The sequence below is a fragment of the Hippichthys cyanospilos genome, chromosome 4 (assembly GCF_059441005.1).
Source record: "Hippichthys cyanospilos isolate Australia breed blue-spotted pipefish chromosome 4, RoL_Hcya_1.0, whole genome shotgun sequence".
Classification (NCBI taxonomy): domain Eukaryota; kingdom Metazoa; phylum Chordata; class Actinopteri; order Syngnathiformes; family Syngnathidae; genus Hippichthys; species Hippichthys cyanospilos.
Window position 1 is genome coordinate 24,083,378 of NC_142372.1, and position 14,763 is coordinate 24,098,140.

Sequence of the window (14,763 nt, forward strand, 5' to 3'; positions counted from 1 at the left end):
TTGCCTTATCATGTGCATGTGTGTATATTTGATGTAATTTTTCTGTCAATACTACAAAATTTCTATTGACGTTTACTGTCATTCTTTTGATTAGCCAATCTAAAAGTTTATACTTAATATAATAATATTATTTAGTAAAATAATAAAAATAATATAAAATAATCTTGGAACTTCATCATAATACATACAGTATCGTCTGCATACAACATAAATGATACTGCGCATTATCTATGCAAAAACTAATCTACAATCTCATGTGAAATACGGTTGAAACACATAGGATATAAAAACTATTCTGACTGTTGTAATTGTCAAATAAAATAACTTTGAATCCAAAAATTCACAGACATCTACATGCATCTAAAGTCACTGGCATTACCTTAAATTCCCAAGAAACTAGTGCATGCAAAAATGTATTGCACTAGATAAAGGAAAGTTAGACTATTGACTTCTTTGCTGTGAGCCCAGTCACAGCCAAATGAGTTTGACCAACTTGATCATTTTGTAATAACTGATGAAGAGATTGGTTAGGCCAGGGGTGTCAAACTCATTCTTATCGAGGGCCACGTTGCAGTTACAGTTTCTGTCAGAGGGCCGGAATGACTGTGATAAAATACATTTTGGTTGTATTTGTCACACTTCCAACTAGTTTTGAAATCAGAGAGAGGGTGAGGGCAAAAAGCGCTTGCTTTTTCCCCCAAACAATTTTAAAAGCTGAAGACGACTTACAAATGTGGTATTTAGACCGGAAACTTGAATTGGAATGGGCGTTTCGCGGGCCGTGTGAAATGATGTGGCGGGCCGGATCTGGCCCCCGGGCCTTGAGTTTGACATCTTTTTTTTTTTTTTTTTTTTTTTCCATTTTTACCACAGAAGTCCAAAATAATTCCATCCCTTCTTTGGAATATAGAGTTCTCGAGCATAACATCTACGCTTGCAGAGGGAAGAAAGATAAAACCGTCAAAGTGCACAATATCAACATTGACTCACTGGCTCTGCTTCACACTCACAGTTTATGCAATGAGAAAGGCTCACACCTCCCCTGCATGTTTCTCTGTGCCTGTCGTCAAACACACAGTAAAAGCAGGGAATGTACCGGTATATTTAATTTCCTCACATGCTACCTTCTCCTTTGGAAGGGTGAAATACAGTATGAATGTATGTATGTATGCAGGCATGTGTGTATGTATGTATGTATGTATGTATGTATGTATGCATGTATGCATGTTTGTGTGTATTTATGTTTGTATGTATGTATGTATGTATGTATGTATGTATGTATGTATGTATGTATGTATGTATGTATGTATGTAATATAAATTAGGTATATTCAATATGTACTATATGCGTGTGTGTGCATGTGTGTATGTATGTATGTATGTATTTATGTACTTTAAGTGTGTATGTTTGTATGTATGAATGATATTTTTTATCATATCAGTAGTAGTAGTATACAGATTGTATGAGATCACCAATAAAACAAAAAAAAACATGAGATACACATGTCAAACTACTGTTATAACTCAAAATAATAATATAAACATGCAGGACCCTAAAACATACAAACATCCCCTAGATGCATCCACTTTATGGGGGAGAGGTACGCTAAAATTTGTGTAAACTGATGATAGGCATGCAGCTGAGAGAGAAGCATCTTTTTTTTTTTTTTTTTTTGCATTCAAGCTCATCCATTTAAGGTTATACTGTACTGGAAAAAAACAATCAAACAAATGTCTGTCCAACATCTTCCCCTGCTGTATGCAATAATCATTCTTATTCTGTTGTGATTTGTGCAAGCATGCATGTGTGTGTATTCATATGGCAGTTTGAGAGTTATTACTAATCAGAGCTTAGAAAAATGTGAAACCAGGCTTATGCAAATGTGACATTTCCAATAACTGCCCTATGAAAATAGACATATTACATTGTTTCATAACGCTGGATGTGAATTTCTGACCATCTCTGATTTTTATGATGCATATTAAACAGCTCCTCAGGGATGATCTCTGCTTCTCACCCACTTACTTCCTCTTGTGTTCTGTTGCTATTCTTGTGGAGCAGCACTGAGTCAAGACACCTTCAAGAATGACATGTAAACATAATTTTTCTGCATGTCATTGTACAAAAGTGTGGCAACCGAAAACAGCTTCATACAGTTCTGAACACTGTAATCTCAATTTCTGCGTTCTGCTTCCATGGGGATACTTGACGAACAAGAGGACCATTATCCTGCTACAGAGGATGTTCAGCCACTCAGCACCCACATGCACCACTCAGGCTCACTTACACACACACACACATGCACACAGACACACATGAACACACACACGCTTACTCGATTTCTTTACCAACAGTGGATGCAAACACACAAATACACACACACATATATATAGTTGGGAAGAAGTAATAATTCAAGAAAATATGATTTTGAATATGACTATTATAACTCTTCAGGACATTGGTCCTCAAAGTGGGGTCCGTGGCCTGACAGCAGGGGGTCCGTGAAATAATGTTTTGAAACTTATTTAGTTTATCTTTTAGCATTTAGTGAGTTCTGGGTTGTTTGGCTTAGTCTTTGTTTCTTGGCTGTTGATAGTGCATTTTGTGGTCTGGAAGGACGGTTGTGGCTTCAGTTGGGAGCAGTTGCTGTCAGCGCTCACGCGTAAATCCTTCTCTTTGTGAGATCTACACAGGTGTGAGTTGGGTTTTCATTGTTGAAAAGTTGTCATTTATGCTAATATGCCCAAAATTTGTCGTTTATTGGTCCAACGTGACTGTACATAACAACTAGCTAATGTTAGTTTTTATCTTCAGCTTGTTGTACAGTGGAGACCCGAGTTACGGCGTCCCTAGCTTATGTTTTTTTCACGTTACGAATTGAAATACAAAGTTTTTTTTTTGTCCCCTTGTTACGGCATTTTTAACCCTTACAGAATCTACAACAATTTCTCCTGCACGGCGAAAAGATTCCAAAAATTCAAACTTGGCGGTCAGTTTGCATGAGTATGGCTGTGCGAGTCACACCACGCTCATACGTCACTATATGCGTCACTGCATACAGTACTAAGATGCTGGTCTTCTAATGGTCGGCGCCACGACGTCACTAAGATGCTGGTCTGCTATTGGTCGGTGTGCAAGTTGAGATTTCAGGCCGCCTGGCTTACTCATATGCTTGCCCAAATACAAAAATAAATAAATTTCCACAGGCTTGTCTTTGATCAAATAAAACAATAAATTTATTCACAAAGTACAGTGGACCCCCGGATTACGGCTTCCCTGGCTTACATTTTTTTCAAGTTACGATGTGGAATACTGAATTTCTTTGTCCCCTCTATAAGGCATTGATCCCGCTTTACGATTAACATCAACAACTGTCATGACCTGTGGGGTTGGTTGTGTTTGTTGTTTTGCCTCCCTCTTGAGGCGTTTTTAGGTAATTGCTCTTATTTTCTGTTGGCTTCAAACTGCCTCCGCTGCAACGCGTCACTACAATGCTGATCTGCTATTGGTCGGCGTCTCGAATTCCTAAAATACAGTAGAACCCCGTGTTACAGTGTCCCTGGTTTACGTTTTTTTCATTTTGCAAAGTGGAATACTGAGTTTTTTTCATTCCCTCTTCACAGTATTTTTCCGGCTTTGCGACAAAAACTACTGTCATGACCCTAGTCTCCATCTACAGGCGTTTTTAAGTAATTGCACTTATTTTCTGTTGCCCGTTAAACTGCCTCCATGCAACACGTCACTACAATGCTGATCTGCTATTGGTCGGCATCACTCATTTTAAAATGGCGGAATGGTAAAGGTTTGTTCTATCGTGAGTGGTTACAAAACTGTATTTAAAACTGTATAAAATATACAGAGGCAACCCATTCTTTATTCATAAAACTAAACTTGGTCAAATTGTTTTACTTCAAAACAGCACAAATAATGTATAAAGTATATATAGGTCACAATCATTATATGGATGGATAGATAATCGTTTGGAGGCTGATTTCACTGCGGGGATGTGCTGTTTGATGTACTTTGTGCGTGTGCGCGCGTGCGTGTGTGTGTGCGTGCGGGCGCGCGCGCGTGGTAAAAGAGTGGTAACTGCATTTTGTCGAAAGGCACTTTATGCCACATTCAAGATGGCAGACCTGGTTACGTATCCCCTGCAACCAGTCAAATTGCTCGAAACAGGGTCAATATTATGTCGTTTGTTACGTTTTACTATCTATCTACATTCATCTATCTAGATTTAACAATCCCAAATCGAATGACATTACATCTAAGAAAAGTAAGGCGTTTGCGAGTGTAAAGTGGTTGATAATACTCATCCAATTACGCTGCACATATTGGTATACAGACATGAGGAAATATTTATCCAATAGCTTTTTTTTTTATCTGACAGTTTTTACGGGTCCACCCACTGGGGGGACGTCATTTCTCGCGATATTTGTCGCACTCATAAAGCGTGATCTCACGGTCGCTAACTCTTTCTTACTCCAACGGTGAAGGTGCAACATTAATCGGTCGTCCCGAATTGGGTTCATCCGACACCCTCACCTACCAAGCTGAACTGAGCTCAACCTTGACATCAATATGCCTCCCAAATTCGACCCCGGCGAGATTAAAGTTGGTATGTTTATCTTGTGACATGGTACCTAAACGAACGCTTGTTTGACGAGATGCAATCAGTCGCAGTGCGTGGGCCTCCCGCTGGCGCAGTCACAACAATAATGAGACTCGACTCGTGACGTACGTCAATTAATGTGTTTGGAGAATGTTTTTTTTAATTGCATATTTTACGGTAAAGTTGAGGCGTTAAACTTTGTCACGCTACCACGGCACTCGCGCTTCACCACGTGGGCTAATCTGGTAGCGGCTAACAGTTAGCTGCTTTGCGATAATGGCGACGCTAATGTAGTCTCATATGCGTTTGGCACTGTAGACTACTTTGAGCACTTCAGCAAGAAAAACTAGTCGTTTCCCGCTAGCCACCATTTAATCTACCTTGATTTGCTTCTTGATAACCCTGGCGATGGAATATGCTTCAGCGAATGTAGACAACTCAACACCCACTCCACTTGATGGCCAACCCACATTTAACCAAAACGTTTTTTTGCAGCCAATTGGCTTTGGGAATGTCATCCATTTTCTATAGATGCTTATTCTCAGTAGAGATTCTCTCGGCTCATACCCATACAAAAAAAGTTTCTCAGTGCATCTATTGTTAAAATATCAATTTTGCCCAAATCGTTTATGATAATTTGTTAACCAGTTTTTGGAATTTTGTGTAAGATTACTAACTACATTTCTTGTTAAAATCGGGAAATGGCACATTTTAAAAGTCATCCTCCCCAGCTCTGTTAATAGAGCATTAATAGAGCCCCTATTCCCATTTCCAGTACATACAGTATTAAACTGATGGGTTGAAAAATTACACTGTTTTATTCTCGGAGCACACCCCAGGTGCCCCCCCCCTTTTTTTTATTTATCTTTTTTAAACCCAAATCTCATTTCATAACTGGAACGCGCAAGAATTATTCATAGAAATATTCATATTTGTGCTTGAATATCTGCAAGGTTACTTGGTTCACTGTACTCAAATATGGGTTAATTGACTGCAGTCATTTCAAACAAACGCTTTCAGTCATAATTGTTTTCTGCTATAATTCTGATGTACAGTCATCAATCTGTTTAGCGGTCATCTACTAGTTGCAAGTCACATTTAAAAGTAACATTACAAATGTTGATTTGTCTTGCAGTGTACATGAGGTGCACAGGAGGAGAGGTTGGTGCCACATCAGCCTTGGCCCCCAAAATTGGTCCCCTGGGTCTGGTGAGTATTTTGCTGTGGTATACTCAAATCATACTGCCTCAAGCCACTATGCCTGTCTGTCAGTGACATGGTGTAATCCAGTGGAGGCTCAGAGTGACCCGTCTATAGGAAACAGAGCTGCCCTATCTAATGGATAACTCTGTGCCAAAAAGTCTGGAACATTTTTTTTGTTAATTTTTTTTATTTTTTTCCTTTTTCCCCCCAGTCCAATTAAATGTGCCACTGTTAACCAAAAAGATGCTTAAAACAGGGTGATACTTGTAGAACATGATTATACCCCGTAAGAAACGAGAAGAAACCTAAAAAGCTTTAAAAACAACCCCAACTAAGATGTTTTGTTCTTTTGGAAAATTTTCGGACTTGCTTGTTCTTTTGCAGTCTCCCAAGAAAGTTGGTGATGACATTGCCAAGGCTACTGGTGACTGGAAGGGCCTGAGGATTACCGTGAAGCTGACTATCCAGAACAGACAGGCAGCGGTACACACGCTTATGCTTTCTTTCAACTGAACGGGGGGCCGACTCCCCCTCTGAGTTGCGCAACGCTTTGCTGAATTTGGAGAGTTCGAGTGGAACTGAGGCCTCGGTCTTTGTGGTTTTCTAGATAGAAGTGGTTCCCTCTGCCTCTGCACTCATCATCAAAGCTCTAAAAGAACCCCCTCGTGACAGGAAGAAGGTCAAGAACAGTAAGTGACTTCTTTGCTGATAATGTATAGCCAACTAACCAAAAGACACATTCTTGGTGGCTTAAAAAGTCCTAAAACTCAAGGTAAAAGTCACAAAGAATAAAGACCTGCGGCACTATAGATGCAATACAGTATGCATTAAAGGGGTACCAACATAATTATGTGGTCGCTTGACACATAATTATTTAATTGCCACACACACGTGGCATACTAGAGCTGTACACAAAACTGAAGTATCACACTAATTTGAGGAATACGCTTTTCGTCCCTCTCAATGCCCTCTTAATGTTTCATCCAGTCAAGCACAGTGGAAGCGTGACCTTTGACGACATCGTGGGTGTTGCTCGTATTATGCGGCCTCGTTCCATTGCAAGGGAGTTGTCAGGTAAGTCAAATTTGGCCAGTGTGTACTAGGCCCTACTTTTTATTGGTTATTGTGCTGTTCAGCCTCCCGCCACCATGCCTGTCTGTCAGTGACTGAGTATAATCCAGTGGAGGCCCAGATTGACCCGTCTTGAGGAAACAGGGCTTTCCAATCTAATGGATAACTCTGTGCCCACAAGTCTGGAACATTTTATATATATAATATAAATGTGTGTGTGTGTGTGTGTGTGATATCTTTGTCTCGCTAATGTGAACTGATTATTTAAACTGAATTTATTTTTGTCAGGAACGATCAAGGAGATTCTGGGTACGGCTCAGTCTGTTGGCTGCACTGTGGATGGTCGTCCTCCTCATGATGTCATTGATGACATCAACAGTGGCAAAATTGAGTGCCCATCTGAGTAATAAAATGTTGGAAAGAAATCCATTTCTTCCTTTCTCGCACCTCCGCATTTGACCTGTCTTGTTAATCTGAAATGTTTTTAGCTCAGGTTTATATAAACAGAGATGAGTTGATGAAACGTGGTCTGTCATTTTAATTTGGGGGGGGGGGTATATCAAATAGCCACACTGGTGACATCTGGTGGTTAATTAGTCGCAGCAGCCACAACCCTCAAAATAATTAACTTGGATTTGTATGCCAACAGAAGATCTATACAACGTGTCTGTTCAAGGTTACCGGTATAAGTAGAATGCTGATTTGTCATTCTTTAGCTTTTTTTTTTGGGGTAGTGATCCTTGCAGTTATCCCTCGTTTATTGCGGTTAATGGGCGCTGGATACCCCCTGCGAAGTAGCACCCCCACTTTTTAAATAAAAAAAATAAAAGTCTTCATGCTATACATATTTAAGGCAAATTACTTCGGTCAATCTTAAGTGATTGAACCTTACACAGTCGGTGAGCGATTCACCGTTTCTCGCCTCATAGTAATGGTGGCTTGGATGTTGAATTAAAGACAAATCTACATGATCAAACAACGAAGTTTACACTTGAAATACCATTTTATTTTAAAGGAAATCTAGTAAGAGATACTTAGTTAGAAAACCAAGGGATTTACAACGTTGACCCCTGGGGTCATTTTTTCCCAACTCGAGTTTTTGTTGTGTGGTGTCAAAGGAAAAGCGAACAAAAACTGCCCGGAGGCTCAAATATTGCATAGAATCTATGCAATATAAAATTATAGGTGTCAGATTTACTCCGCGTCTTGCTCATTTACTGATATTTCAAATTTGAAACATTGTACTGAAAACCAAATGTTTTATCCTGCATTTCCCTAAGTTTTGCATTAATGCTTCCATCGACGAACTCATGAACGGGGCGCAATAGAAAATAGTGTGTTGCCAGAGGTCAATTTATGACATTTGCAAGCCTTTCAATGACTTTAATGATTCGCAAAGTCTTTGAAAGTCATAGAACTCAATTTCATGAATATATATCATAGTTTTTCCATTATCGCAATTTTTAAACATTTTTGTCCATAAAGGGCGGTGTGTTTCCCCATAAAAATATGTATATATACATATGTATATGTATAAATTAATATGTATACCGTATATATGTATATATATATATATATATATATATATATATATATATATATATATATATATATATATATATATATATATATATATATATGTGTGTGTGTGTGTGTGGACAGGGCTGACATGAACCCAAAACATGAACCCAAAGTGGAATGGCTACACAAGGGAGCAAAAAACCCAAACATTTTCTTTGCACATAAGTGATGATGTTTTGTACATGAGGCATCATCTAGGGATGTTACAGTAGCAAGAGGAGATAAAAAGTAAGCAGTCTAGAAGCTTTGATAAACTAGAATAGGTGTTAAAATAGGGTTTTACTAACCACAGCAAAGAAACAAAACAAAAAACACAATAAAAATATTTCAAATCTTTTTTTTCCCTTTTTTTTTTTTTTGCTGCATTTAAGAAGAACATTTAAGAATGAACATTTTTAGGGATTGAAAGTAAATATTTATATTTGACATTGTTATGACCCTTTCAAAGTCAGCCCAGGTTGGGTGATAGTAAGGCCAGGCTAGTGAAAAATCCCTGGAAAAGCAGGTGTTAAGTATTATGTAGTTTGGCTCTGTGTGAATGGATGCATGTAATCGTTTTTAAACCACTGCGCACACAATGGTGCACCATCATTTTCAATTTGGCTGATAAAGGTAAAGAAACATCAACCTACAGGGCTTGTTTGAACCAAACCTGAAAACTTGTATACTGTACAACTAACAACACATTTGGAGCTTATTTCGAGTTCAATAAAAATATTTATTGAAAAGTTCAGTTCATGAAAAAAATCATACAAAAGTATACTTCTTTTGTTCTTTTTTTAAATGACTACTGCAAGAACAAGTCACCAGTGCTGCCCGACACAAGTCGTATCATTTGTAAACACATGCATGAATTGAAGGATCAGCAGAACTTAAACATCTTGATATAAGCAAAATCACAACTGTCATCTTCGCAGCAGCCTGGCAATAAATACACAAAGTTGTCTGACTCAATTGACTCATTTCTACTTTTTTAAAAATACTGCTACTGTGCAGCTCACATTAATTGTGTACAAACTTGTGCCTTTAAACTTTAGTTTGGATACATAGTTGAGCTCCCTTACCCAAACTGGTCAATTTTATCAACCCAACAAGAACTTGTCCCTTGGAGACAATTGTCTCTTTAAAAAAAAAGCACATCACAATCCTCTGGAAAATGATTTTGTTTTTGCTGTCAAACTAAAGCGTGACTGTTACCCAGAGGCAGTTGATACAAGATTACTATTCGCAAGGAAAAAGGTCACCATCAGCCCTTCAACTTGTGTTCAATTGAGTCATGTGCCTACGCATGGCCAAGTAGAAAAACTGACACTTGAAAGTAGATTGTCCTGTTTTAACATTTGGACTCCACCACCTCTTCAACAAACCAATAGTCTCTACTAGAATCCTCGTGATAACCTGGCGCAGGCTAGATGATTGGATTTGATCATTTCAACAGTGTTTCAGACAGTTAGAAATCGTCCTCAGTTTTCAACTTCTTCTTCTTCCGCCTCGTTCTCTGCTTCAGGTTCGTCCTCCATGCGTTCCTCCTCCTCTTCCTCCTCCCGGCTCTTATCATTTTCAGAATCTGTCCTCTTTTCTTTATCTTTGCGCTTCTGATCTGTGACCTCCTTCTTTCCTTTTTGGCCCTTCTTGTACACTGTTAAGGAACACAGCATAGAATGGGTACATATTTCAAGAACATAACTTTCTAAGCTTTGCCATCCCACACTTAATGTTGTTCTTCATAGTGATAAGGGAAAATAAGATTTAGGAATATGCAGAGGTAGGCAACTTACATTTTTTTTTTGCTGCTCCGACATTTGTCATTCGTCAGAGCCCCGCCCCCCGCCCCCTTTCTGTCGTTGTTGGTCCGTCATTTTTTCAAGCTATACGAAATTGTTATTGTCGGACTGTCAGTCCGTCGGTGTATGTTTGCTCAATTTTTTGACTTTTTTTTGTGGTGCGTCATTCGTTAGACGCTGGTCTACATCTGTCTTCGCTCATACTAATTCTTTTTTCTGTTTTAATAAATACGTTAAAGTCTGTTAACACTGCAATTGAAACTCAAAAAAGTAGTATAATTGTAACATGAAAACAAAACCAGCTAAGGATTTTAATGTATATTATATCACACTCTCATGTTTAATACAGTGGACAAGAGTTGTTGACTGGATGGCATTATCATGCTTTACATGACTCTCATGTCGGTTCTCATTTATAACTGCCTACCCTACAGCATAGATGACTGTTTCATTAACATTTGTCTAAATGTCATCTGTCACATACACTACAAGTAAAACAAAGTAGTGCTGAGATTGAATTGACTAAAAAACGTCTTTGATTAGGGAATTAGGGCATTCCCTGACCAAGAGGAAGAATGCAAATTTGGTCTGCATTTAATGATTACTTGAAACGCCCAGAATGCGCTTATAAGCAAGAAACCTGAAAGCAGAACTAAGATAAGGAGCAACTACTAATAAATCCTCGGTAAAGTCACTTGTGTTATAGCTGTGAATGACAAGCAGTGAATTGAACCAACCCAGTTTATTTACACTTCTTGGTGGTACTGTAAAGTGACTATTGTCGCATTGACTGCAGACTGATTCCACTTTGTACTATAAAGATGCAGCAATATAGCAGATAAACATCAGTCAGTTTAATTTGATTTCAGTAAGCAAAAAGTGGCATGGTGGGCTGACGGACATCTGACGTAATGTATATCCCGAAGATTACGACGACGGGTGAAAATTGCATTTTTAATTCACCGCCGTCATTCATTGGTCCGTCAGCAAAACGGGCGCCCATTGCCTGACGGACAGTCCGTCAGTGTTGACAAAGTGCCCACTTCTATGAATATGTGTAACGTGTCAGTCTGATGTGACCAATTATGTTTTATGTAAGTTTGTCGATTGTTGCAAATATTACTTTCATGAGCTTTTCAAACGAACAGTGAAATCGGCATTGACTACTGTTGAATTCCGCAAGCATCAAAATAAAAAATAAAAAAACATTCCTTGGATTTATGCTTGTTTTAAACAATAATTTGAGACCTTCCAAAGCTTCTCGAAGAGGATCCATAAACCGCTCAAACTCCATTTCCTCCATTGCAGCTAAGACGTCGCCTGCATTCAAAGTTTTCCGCTTGGCTTTCATTGCAAAGTTGTTTGCGCTGTAACATAAAAACACATAAAAATACTTTCTTTGAGGAGTCAAAAATTGAGTAATTTAGTATGGGCTTCCAGTAGTCTAAACACAGCATTCTATTTAATATTGCGTTCCTGGAATATGAATTGAATATGAAAGCAGAGTATCCATCTTAGGAGGTGGGTATTTTGACACTTGCTGCTGACTGAAAATTGCTAAATATTTTTTTCAGAGCTCGGATAACAAAAAAATCACGCTTCACCTGTTTTGTGAGCATCGTCATGTGACGCTCACAAACTGAGTGGCGAATTATTGTTATCAGAGCCCTGAAGAACTGTGCAAGTGGCAAAATGGCCGCCCGCTGAGATGGAAAAACACACACACAAAAAAAAAACATATATCCGTCTGTTGTGATTTATGATGCTTTATTCATGTTCCGCAATCACAATCATAATCAGAATAATGTGGTCAGACTAGTGGGGGCACATATAAATACACTATATTACAGTAATATATAGTAAATATAAATATAGTGAAGGAAATGACTTTGCCTTTAAATTTGTTTACATACGTGTTACTCAATTAGCATTTTTGTAAGCATTTCTTAAAGTGACAGTAAAATTTAGTGATGAACAAAAATAATTCATTTTAAAAATCCACTATCATTTTTATTAACGTTTTTATAACAGTATTGCGAGCTGTCATGGCAATGACTTGGAAGTAGCTGTTTTACATACTGAACTGAGAAGATTCGCACACACTAGGCACTCAAAATGGAAAGTTGGGGTTGCACACTTCACATTATCTGGGATCTAACACAATTTTGTGAAAGGGTTGTCTGTCGTCTTACCAAGATGTTGCATACAAGACAAATACACTGGCAGCTTGGGATATTGCTCTTCGTGCTTCTTTTGACACATTCACCCCATCTGGGAGCTGTTGAGAAAAAAAAAATGGTAAAGGGAGTCATGGCAAACTACAAGCATGCTCAGATGGCATAGAGTATGTTTTTTTAGACAAGGTCCAAAACATCTTCCTGCAAAGAGAAGAGTGGCAGTAAGTCATAAGTTGTCAGAATGTTCATTTCCTGCTCTCGAGTTAAACCCAAATGAGGATAGAATCCAGCATTCAAAATTGGCGCCTCTCTTGACCAAGGTCTGCGGGTCGGACTTGCTGGTGAGCCCAAAAAGGAAACGTGGGTCCCCCTATTAAGATTCAAGTTTTATTGTCATATGCAGAGTAATATCACACACTGAACTACTTATTCTGTTCACTTCCCTGAGCAGACTACATTCCATAATTGAGCAAATAATAAGGTAGGCAGTAAAACAAACACAAAACAAAAAAACAGTAATAGAGCAATAATGGCAGTAATAATGAAGCCCTAATAAATGAATAGACTTACATTCTGAGTTTATTACGGAGTAGATTGAGTGAAGAGACTATAAACATATGAGGAAGAATATCATGTAGTGCAAAATATTATGTATTTAGCAAGCTTTCTTGCTCTGTGCAGGGTTGTAAGGTGCATTTGTGCCTGCGGTAAAATGACTGGTGATGAGGCAGATTAGTGCTTGAGGGATTTGTTCAGGATCTATCTACCTTTGGACAGTTTTTGGTTGGCAGCTGCCAAGGAGTTCTCCATGCTGGCCAACAAAGCTATTTTGATATTGCTCCCATTTTCCACAACATATCTGTGTGGACTGAGCTTTTCAAGCCTGACTGCTGTAAAAACTAAAAACAGAGAAAGACTGAGAGCTGTGGAAGAAGAGCTTCTTGTGTGTCTTTCATTGATTCCTGCCAGCATATCAGCTCTGTGTTCAAATTGAGACTGTTCTCTTATTCTGGATAGCAAAGGTCATCATTAATACGCGTGGAACAGTTTGGAGTTCATTTGAAAAACTATTGTTGGATTGTTGCTCGCTTAATTACTCTCAAATACACTGACCGACGTATCCACTTAGGAAAAAAACGCATTTCACTTTTTGATGAGTTGGAACCAGACAATCAATTCTAAGAGGGATATAGATTTGTCTGAAAACTAAGTGGAATACTTTTGCAACTCACCGCCTCCTTTATGATGCGGGTGATGACCGCGTTGGGAAGGTTGAGATCTTCTGGCCTCTCTGCCATTTCGCTCACGCTTCAGGTCTTTAGCACCGTCCGAAAAGTCAAATGAGCTTTGCTGCTAACACGCACGATCAGATGCTGCGCTACTAGCTTAAAAGCTGGTAGCGCGGTTATCCTTGACGCGATATTCAAACTTCTTAAAGTGACGAACGCGTTATGAAATTCTCTTTGGGCCCGATACGGTGAAAAACTTCGTGATCTTCCGGACCGATTTGTTTGGGTTCGTTTCCCGCGAACCGCCTCGTGCATCTCAACTTTGACCTCTGGCGCATGCGTGACGTGTAGTTCGTTACGTTTCGTACGCAACGCCTCAATGGCCGTTACTCCCTTTTTTTTGTCTTGGAGTACAACAAGCGTCAAACTGTTGAATCACACTCGTCACGACAACAATATGGAATTGCAACAATCAGGGAAGAAGAAGAACTTTGTGTTAATTGTACAGCCAAAGAAAGTCGTTTTAATTACTGAAGCACAGGGTAACGTAAAATCTATATATTCCATGCAATTGAAACAACACAAATCATTGTGTTGAATTCCATATGAACTCTATATGCTAGAATTGCATTGGTCTCGTTAACAGATGCTGGTTACTATGTGGAAGCTCACTCTTTTTACATTATCATCAAATTTTTGCAGTTAATTTGCTGAATAAAGCTCGGGAGTCAAGTGACCACACTGTCAAGGAATAGGAACGTGCAATGGAGTGGTTGGATGACTTTTAAAAAACACAATGCAATAGCAGACTTTCAGTTTAGTTCACACCTTTTCCGTCAAAGATCTTTGGGCCTTCAAGGCATTTTACTAGTTTCCATGGCGGCTGGCTTCATTACTAATGGAGCAGAATGATGCAGCCCACACAGTGTAAACCACTCACTTGTGGAGACACCCACCCAGTTCAAAGTGCTGTGTCTTTCTCTCTGGGCCCCGCTCCAGGACACGTAATGTTGGACGTGAATCACAAGCCATCTCTGAAGTTTAAGATGTGAATGGATACATTTGGTTAAGTTATATTCTGCAGGTTAAAGAGCACATGGTAAATG

General features: G+C 38.9%; 2 protein-coding genes and 2 non-coding genes across 4 annotated transcripts; 3 read left to right on the forward strand and 1 right to left on the reverse strand.

The window, feature by feature from the left end:
* Nucleotides 1–4,449: 4,449 nt before the first annotated feature.
* Nucleotides 4,450–7,311, forward strand: rpl12 (ribosomal protein L12). The gene is made up of 6 exons (XM_088414110.1): nucleotides 4,450–4,618; nucleotides 5,748–5,821; nucleotides 6,200–6,298; nucleotides 6,423–6,504; nucleotides 6,803–6,889; nucleotides 7,175–7,311. The coding sequence occupies exons 1-6, from the start codon at nucleotides 4,582–4,584 to the stop codon at nucleotides 7,291–7,293; spliced, it is 498 nt and encodes a 165-aa protein (XP_088270236.1). The 5' UTR covers nucleotides 4,450–4,581; the 3' UTR covers nucleotides 7,294–7,311.
* LOC148425106 (small nucleolar RNA SNORA65) lies at nucleotides 5,861–5,985 on the forward strand. Its single transcript, XR_015865511.1, has one exon. It is a non-coding gene; the product is annotated as a small nucleolar RNA SNORA65 (small nucleolar RNA).
* LOC148425107 (small nucleolar RNA SNORA65) lies at nucleotides 6,955–7,079 on the forward strand. Its single transcript, XR_015865512.1, has one exon. It is a non-coding gene; the product is annotated as a small nucleolar RNA SNORA65 (small nucleolar RNA).
* Nucleotides 7,312–9,171: 1,860 nt separating the features above from the next.
* pole3 (polymerase (DNA directed), epsilon 3 (p17 subunit)) lies at nucleotides 9,172–13,985 on the reverse strand. The gene is made up of 4 exons (XM_088413338.1): nucleotides 13,661–13,985; nucleotides 12,444–12,529; nucleotides 11,500–11,618; nucleotides 9,172–10,106 (listed from the first exon to the last, which is right to left on the reverse strand). Exons 1-4 carry the CDS (start codon nucleotides 13,724–13,726, stop codon nucleotides 9,931–9,933), a joined length of 447 nt encoding a protein of 148 aa, XP_088269464.1. The 5' UTR covers nucleotides 13,727–13,985; the 3' UTR covers nucleotides 9,172–9,930.
* Nucleotides 13,986–14,763: the final 778 nt, after the last annotated feature.

What these genes read in the sequence shown, in the direction of transcription:
- rpl12 (XM_088414110.1), top strand. Translation starts at nt 4,582, where the DNA reads ATGCCTCCCAAATTCGACCCCGGCGAGATTAAAGTTG. An exon ending in CCCCGGCGAGATTAAAGTTG is followed by an intron (nt 4,619 to 5,747) that starts GTATGTTTATCT and finishes TTTGTCTTGCAG; the next exon opens with TGTACATGAGGTGCACAGGA. An exon ending in AAATTGGTCCCCTGGGTCTG is followed by an intron (nt 5,822 to 6,199) that starts GTGAGTATTTTG and finishes GTTCTTTTGCAG; the next exon opens with TCTCCCAAGAAAGTTGGTGA.
- pole3 (XM_088413338.1), bottom strand. Translation starts at nt 13,726, where the DNA reads ATGGCAGAGAGGCCAGAAGATCTCAACCTTCCCAACGCGGTCATCACC. An exon ending in CCCGCATCATAAAGGAGGCG is followed by an intron (nt 12,530 to 13,660) that starts GTGAGTTGCAAA and finishes TTTTCTCAACAG; the next exon opens with CTCCCAGATGGGGTGAATGT. An exon ending in TCTTCGAGAAGCTTTGGAAG is followed by an intron (nt 10,107 to 11,499) that starts GTCTCAAATTAT and finishes GTTCCTTAACAG; the next exon opens with TGTACAAGAAGGGCCAAAAA.